The sequence below is a fragment of the Cryptomeria japonica genome, chromosome 11, assembly GCF_030272615.1.
Source record: "Cryptomeria japonica chromosome 11, Sugi_1.0, whole genome shotgun sequence".
In the NCBI taxonomy this organism is placed as follows: domain Eukaryota; kingdom Viridiplantae; phylum Streptophyta; class Pinopsida; order Cupressales; family Cupressaceae; genus Cryptomeria; species Cryptomeria japonica.
The window spans coordinates 538,590,385-538,597,984 of NC_081415.1; the positions used below are offsets into that span (position 1 = coordinate 538,590,385).

Below are 7,600 nucleotides of genomic sequence, written 5' to 3' on the forward strand. Positions count from 1 at the left end.
AGTTTTTTTACTACTCTTTATATTTGTATTTTTTTTAATTTTTTTAATACATTATTCAGTTTAAAAAAGAAAAAAAAGTGAAAACTAAATGCATTACTAAAATTTAAAAAATTAATGACAAGAACTATGACCAACTTTAATTGCTTGTCAAATGACAAACGGCATAACGCTGATGTGGATAGCACATAAATGAGTCGGTCTAATTAAGTAATGTTTTTTTGAATTTTTTAGTGTACTAATATTATTACTTTTGGTAATGTGAGTTTTTTGTAAAAAAATAAAAAAAATTAATTAATTATTTTTTAGAAGAAAACAAAATTAATGTTTGTAATAGTTTTACAAACCTTCATCAAATTAACAAGTATAATTTAAACCACCACTCTTCCCTAGACTAATCTGGAGATTAAGAAATTGTTAACATAACTCACTGCATAAAACTGCTGGATGCTGCAATCATTAAAGTGAGTGCTAATTTTTTATTGGGGATTTTTTGGGTTCTAGATACTCCATGAAAAAGGACATAAATACCTTTCTCATAACCTTTGCCATAACCTTTTCCATAATGGGAATGGGTCTGGTAGTGACAGACACATCTGGTTGATGTTGTCCATGGACCGTAGTTCCAATTGATGTTGTCCTTGGACCGTAGGTCCAAATCCAAAACGTCAGCATTCCAGAGCATTTCACCCACAGCTCGATTGCACGAGGCATACAAATTAGTCATGAAATTGTCAAAATTGTAATAATGACCACCTATGATAGAGCTCTGTTTTATTCTTTTATGTGTTGTTAAACCAAGAACTTGAGATAATGTGCTAGTTGTCTGATATATTCTGACGAGCTAAATCTGAAAGTTATTGGTCTGCAGCAAATATGGAATTTGTGGGTCAAACAAGAGAACTGAACGGAGGAGGAAGAATGCCTGTAATAGGGCTTGGGACTGCTGCTTGGAACAAATTTGAGGAGATGAAGTCTGCAATCACAGTGGCCATGCAGGTGAGTTGAACCTAATACTGACTTAAAAATATAATTGATACCCTGTTTCTCATACATTATTTTAAATTTACAACTCTTGCACTCATACATCTTTGCCAAAATAGATAAATGTTAGTATAAATTTTGTTTTTGAACATGTTAACAAAAGGAAATAAGCATTTAACTTGGGTTGTCAATGGCATATAGGTTGGTTACAGACACTTTGACACTGCAAGCTATTGTGGCTCAGAAGGTGCCTTAGGAGCAGCACTTAAGGAGGCCTTCCAAAGCGGTCTTGTTAGGAGAGAAGAAGTGTTCGTTACAACTAAACTCTGGGGCGATGAACATGATGATCCTGTTGCTGCTATCTCCAGAAGGCTAGAGTACTGTAATCTTATCAATCATTAATTTTGAAGGCTAAAGTACTGTAATCTTTATCAGTTGTTTAATTTTGGAAAAGTTATGAGTTTTTTGCGGTGTTCTGTAATCTTTTTGGGGGAACAAGATCTCAGGGTTTTAAAACAAAGTTTTTACCACTTCAAAAGAACAAATACTGACAGGTGCTTAAATAAGGTTGTCAATGCTGGTTAATGATTTCTGATTTTTCAATAATTTTGATTGTTTAGTTTTCAAACTTGATTTTTTTTAATGGAAGATCTTATATTATTTATAAGTTTATTTTGTTATCTGATGGGGAGCATAATTCTTAGGCTGGAACCTTCTCTATTGAGAGGTAAGGGAACAGGGGTATCCATTCAGTCCAAGTCGGTCAGGACAGAATCCAAGTCTCATCGTTTATGTTGTTGGGGCCTTACATTTAGAAAGACTTGATCTCTCCTAGACTCATATACCAACAGACCAAGGGTCCATTCACAGATTTGACCTTTGATCCTGTACGTAAAATCCTTTAAACTAGAAGTTGTTTTATAAACAAAAGATTATAGAAAAAATTATGGGTGTTTTCTTGGTAAGTCTTTTTTGAACAGGTGGTCATTTTAGGGAGTCAAAAATACAAATTTACAGATATTTAAGCGAAGTTGTTGAGAATCTATATATCTTTCCAATTTAATCTATAATTTTATTAGAAATGTAAATTTTTAATAAATTCCTATCCACTCAAGATTGCCTCCAAATAAATAATTATATAATTTTCCTTTTTACTTAATTTTCTTTTGGGTTTTCTCTTCAGAACAGGAGGTTACTTTAAAAATAAAACCTATATAAATTGAAACAAAGCTATACTGTCACAGGTTGCTAATGGATTAAATAACTCTGATCATCCCATTGTATCCTTGAAATCTGAGCTTTGATCCTGCTGTAAAATATTTTTTTAACAAACCCTAATCCTCTCAAAATTGCGCTAGTGTCTCCCTAATAACCCAATAACTTTGATCATCCTATTAAATGATTATCCACTCAACATTACCCCTTCAGATGCGAAGAAGTCGAAAGAAAAAGAAGCCACAATTTACACATTCTTGTATGACATGATTAAATCCCCCCCCGTCCCCAGCACCCCACCTCACCAGTAGATACTTAAGCACAGCCTTACCCAATAATGTAATGGAAATTTGTGGGCTTGCAGCCTTCATTTCAAACATAGCTTTTGTCTTACTTATGAATCGTTTACCCTTCTTTGTATCCAGGAATTTGCAGCTGGAATACGTGGATTTGTTTCTGCTCCACTGGCCTGTAAGTTTGAGGAAAGGATGTATTCTCCCACCTACAAAAGAAGACTTTTTGCCCCTGGATATCCAATCTACTTGGCGAGGGATGGAAACATGTTTTGAGATGGGTCTCACTAAAGCCATTGGCTTGAGCAACTTCTCCTGTAAAAAGATTGAGGACTTGCTCAGCTATGCCAAAATTCTTCCTGCTGCCAATCAGGTGAGCTTGTCATAGGTTTACTCCAATTCCAGCTTCTTGTTATATAGATTCACTACAATTTCAGCTGTTTGTTATACAGATTTCCTACAATTTCACCTTTTCAAATTGTATTTGGGAAATCAAAAGTTAATTGTGAAGATCGCAGGTAGAGATGCATCCAATGTGGCAGCAGAAAAAATTGAGAGATTATTGCAGCAAGAAGAGAATTCAAGTATGTGTATGGTCTCCTCTGGGAGGGCAAGACACTCCATGGGCATCAAGCGTGCTGATAATGAATCCCATCATTCATGAAATTGCTCAAAAGCATGGGAAGACCGTAGTACAGGTATGTGTTTCATTACAGAAATATTTATTTAGTTATCAGGATGTATCATGACATTGATCGATGGATGTTACATAACTAAAATTTTGACTTCTCATCAACAAAGATCACATTGATAGATAGATGTTATATAACTGAAATTTTGACTTCTCATCAACAAAAATCGTTTACCTTATTCAGTTATTATCACCTCAAATCTTATTGATAAAAAGCCAAAACTTTAATTGTGTAATATATACTATGGTACACTCATACCAGTTTCCTTTCATTACACTCGAAATCATTGCTAACTTTGCCTGTTAATCATACCTTTTTTTGGCAGGTTTTGTTGAGGTGGGGAATAGAGCAAGGAGTGTGTGTTGTCCCCAGAGGCTTCAATAAAGGAATAATAACAGAGAATTTCCAAATTTTTGACTGGTGTTTAACTGCAGAAGACTCTGAGAAAATTAACAAGCTTGAGCAGAGGAAGCTGGTAAGGGCAGAAAATCTTGTAAACTCCACAACTAGCCCTTACAGAACTGTTGAAGAGCTATGGGACGGGGAGATCTAGTCTTAAAAGAAAGAAACAATTGATCATAATCAAGAAGTCCATGCATCAGCGAGCTTTGTGGATAGAAACCTGAAAATAAAAATTGAACTTCATTTCATCTAATAAAATTTGTTATTAGAGAGGTTCATATATGCATTATAAATGTAGACCTATTTTATTAATGGTATATTTTATTAAGTTTTTAGTAAAAAAATCTTAAATCCTTCGTTTTAATTGATTTTATATTTTTACGTAATGTCAGTTTTCTTTCAGTTTTGGGTCTATTTTGTGAAAATGTTCTTAATACAATAATATAATGAATAAGCATAATTCCGTATTACATTGGGTTCATTGTCTAATTTCTTACTTTATTTGTTTCACCTTTACTTACTCTATTTTTCATAGATTAGTCATTTTTTTTAATCACATAGATTAATCATTTACTCTTTATCATTGCACCCTAATTTATACTTCTACACATTTATTATCATTTTATATTAATTTTTGAGGACCAAATGTGTCACATATTTGTGTGACGTGTTGCTATATCATGGTATTTAAAGACATTTATTTGTGCATTAGACATCATACAAAAAATTTGAAGAATGTGAGGACAAGAAAAATCCATTTGAACACATTCAATTTTTAAAGGGACAAAAAAAATTGTATCTATATGTCAGTAAAAGTTGTCTTCAATATCACTCATCTTTATTAACCTAACTTGCCAAAAGGGTTTTATTCTATAGGAATCCACTCACCTATCATGTTGGCAAACTCCTAAGTGACACCCTTAGCCAACACCTTAACATATTCAAATATCAAAGAAGTGAAGTTGAACAAATTTTCAAGTGCACACATTGTGACAAATCATACGTGGGCAATATAGATCAAGTACATGCATTAAATCAAGTCTATGTTGTTAAGGATTGACCTTGTGGATGTTGAGATTGAACAAAATTTAAAGATAGCATAAAACTTGAAAGTCTTCAACCCAAGTACATCCACTTTTGGATAGTGGTGGATTGATTTTGCACAACTTTGGCATCATTCATCCATCATTTGTTTTGGAGCTAAGTACATTAACCCTTGGATTTAATTGTTGAGTATTTATTGCAATTTTATATCCAAAGCATTGTCTAGGTTAATTTATGTTTATTGACCTAGATAATCTAATGTAGTGTTACTATTTTCATTACATGTATTGATGAAATCGATATTTTCTTACACAACATAGGGTTTTCTCTTAGGGTTTATATTCTTCATTAAGGCTTCAAATCTAATTTGTATTTCAATTGCTTATCTTTAATATCAAATTACCTCGGTTCTTATTATACCTTTGAGTGGTCATTCATTGTTCTACTTCTAGGTTTTTTGCTTATCATTGCTCAACCTGATTCCCTGTAAGGTTGCATTTCATTTTGGTTTCAAATCTAATTATTAATTTATTTTTCCAACCCAAATGTCACTTATATCCACGTCATTTTATCCTTGAGGGTTTTGATTGTTACTTAAATTCTAAAGTCCCTTTAAACTTGTCTCCCTTTATGAAGTGGCACGCACTTAAATCCTCTCATGCCTCAATCCACTATAAATGACACATTTAATAATATTGACATAAATACAATAGTTCCTCTCATTATTGAACATGAAAATGGCAATTATGATCAGGAGGAACATGTAGTTCAAGGAAATTTTGCTTAAGAACTTTCTAATCTATCTAATGGTGAAATTCCTACTATTGATAGATATGACTCACAATTTGTCTATTAACAAACCATTTGGGTTAGAGACTTTACAATCTAATGTTGATACTTGGTTGCCTTTTCATTAACTAGTACACCTACCATCCCTCTTGAAATGAAGAAAAAAATATCGAAGAATATGCTAAATAAGTATTTAAAATCTACAATACAAAAAAGCAACAAACATACCAACAAAACAACATTAGATATAATTTAAGAAAATTATAAAATCTATCAATTCCAATTCATTTGTGATTATATGATGTTATAGTTCTATGATAAAATTAAAAGTGCTCTATTGACTTATGTTAGATGTCGACTATATTTTTTATTATTAGTGTATAATCTGATATCATATTACCATTGTTAATTGATTAAAGTTGAATATATGATTATGTTTTCCTATCAATGCTACTAAATGTATGTGTTGGAAGAAGAACTAGGTCCTTGTGTTGAAGTATCTTGAAATAATTCAAGTGCATTGGAAAAGGTTAATTAATTAACTAAAAAAATGATTTAAAAATAAATAAATAAATAAATATTATAAACACATTATTAGTACTTGCCATTATTGCAATTATTTCACAAAATGTAATTTTAACTAGTGATTAAAAAACATGTTTGGACCTGTACTAGTGGAAAAATGGTGAATGATAGATCAAGAGGAAAACTACCCTTTCCCTCAAAGAGAGATGAGAGTTTCACCATTAATTACCCTTCAAACACTTTTCACCATGTTACATTAAGAAGAGGAGAGGATAATTCACTAGATGTAATCTCTCCACATGAAGATGGTAGATTGAATTCTGAATGAAATGGGAATGATAAGTTTCAATTCCCTCTTCCTTGTTTGAAATGGAAAGGAATTGACTAAACTATGTAGTGCAAAAGTGACAAAGAATTGATTTTAACTTGAAATCAGAATATGGGATGAAGTTATGCACCTCGATCTAGCACTAATATGTCGAGAGAAAGTCACCCTGCGAATTTGAGGAAAAGTTGCTTGGACCGTGGCGGGAATGTACACGGTCCCCTGAAAAATCCACGAAATGAAAAAGGTTTTTCCGCCTCTGCAAATGGATCCCGAATATAAAAGTACAGTTGTGCACTTGCAACCTACACATAGAAAAGAGAGGGAAATGGGTTGGGATTGGGGGTTTGCCTTTTGGTCAAACCCCAGTTTTGGAATTAACCAAGTAGTGAAAGAAAGTACTTGCAAGTAGATGTAAATGAAAGACTGAATAGTAAATCACCTCAAGGGAGGTTTTGATAGAAATGTTGATAGAGATGCTTGTGTGGAATTGAATGTTGAAATCAATCTCCTCTTCAATGGTTGAATCCTTGACTTGAATGCAACACCTAGCCTTGAAGGGAGACTTGAGAATACTCAATGCTAGAAAAGAATGCTTGAATGCTTGATCGCTTATACAACTTGAATCTATCCAACTTCAACCTCTCCAACCTTATGCAAATGAGAGGATGAATGCCCCTTAAATACATGGTAGTGGATCTGATTTTCGTCACAAGCCGACATTGGGGGAGTTTCCTGCCCAATGCACAACCAACAATGCAACCCTAGGAAGGGTCCTGCCCCAAAATAGGACAGGGATAGGGGCGCCACGCCCCTGTCCTACCCCTTTCTCTAGGGCAGAGTGCGGACGGGGTGATGCAAAGGCCAAGTAAGAAGCTGTTTATGAGAGTTGAGCAATCTTCGGTCCCCGATTAGGCTAGAGGATTCGAGCTCACGTGCGTGAGGACCCTAATGCAGTCAAAAATTGCTAGGGTCGCGATTTTATGACACTACAAGACCAATTACAACCTTTTTTTCAATTTTGTTATAAATTTGATTTTTTGTAAAAACCAGATGTATATAACTTAAGTTTTAAAATTGTGAAAAATATTTTATGACTATTTGATTGGCCAAAACAATTTGACCTTTATACATAGGTTTTATGGATCCACTATGATGAGATACTTTTTTATTTAACTATCACCATACATCATCTCCATCAATTATTATTATTATTATATAATAGTTTTCTTATTATTGATAATTTTTAATCATGAAAAGTAGGATAATCGTTTGTAAAAGAAGCAAGACAATATTAATTATTTGTTATTTTATACCAAAAAATCTTAGATTTA

General features: G+C 33.1%; 1 protein-coding gene across 1 annotated transcript; it reads left to right on the forward strand.

Annotated features, from left to right (window-relative positions):
* Nucleotides 1-594: 594 nt before the first annotated feature.
* LOC131048710 (deoxymugineic acid synthase 1) lies at nucleotides 595-3,861 on the forward strand. Its single transcript, XM_057982777.2, has 5 exons — nucleotides 595-996; nucleotides 1,183-1,358; nucleotides 2,622-2,862; nucleotides 3,008-3,187; nucleotides 3,507-3,861. Exons 1-5 carry the CDS (start codon nucleotides 874-876, stop codon nucleotides 3,732-3,734), a joined length of 948 nt encoding a protein of 315 aa, XP_057838760.2. The 5' UTR covers nucleotides 595-873; the 3' UTR covers nucleotides 3,735-3,861.
* The last annotated feature ends 3,739 nt before the right edge of the window (nucleotides 3,862-7,600 follow it).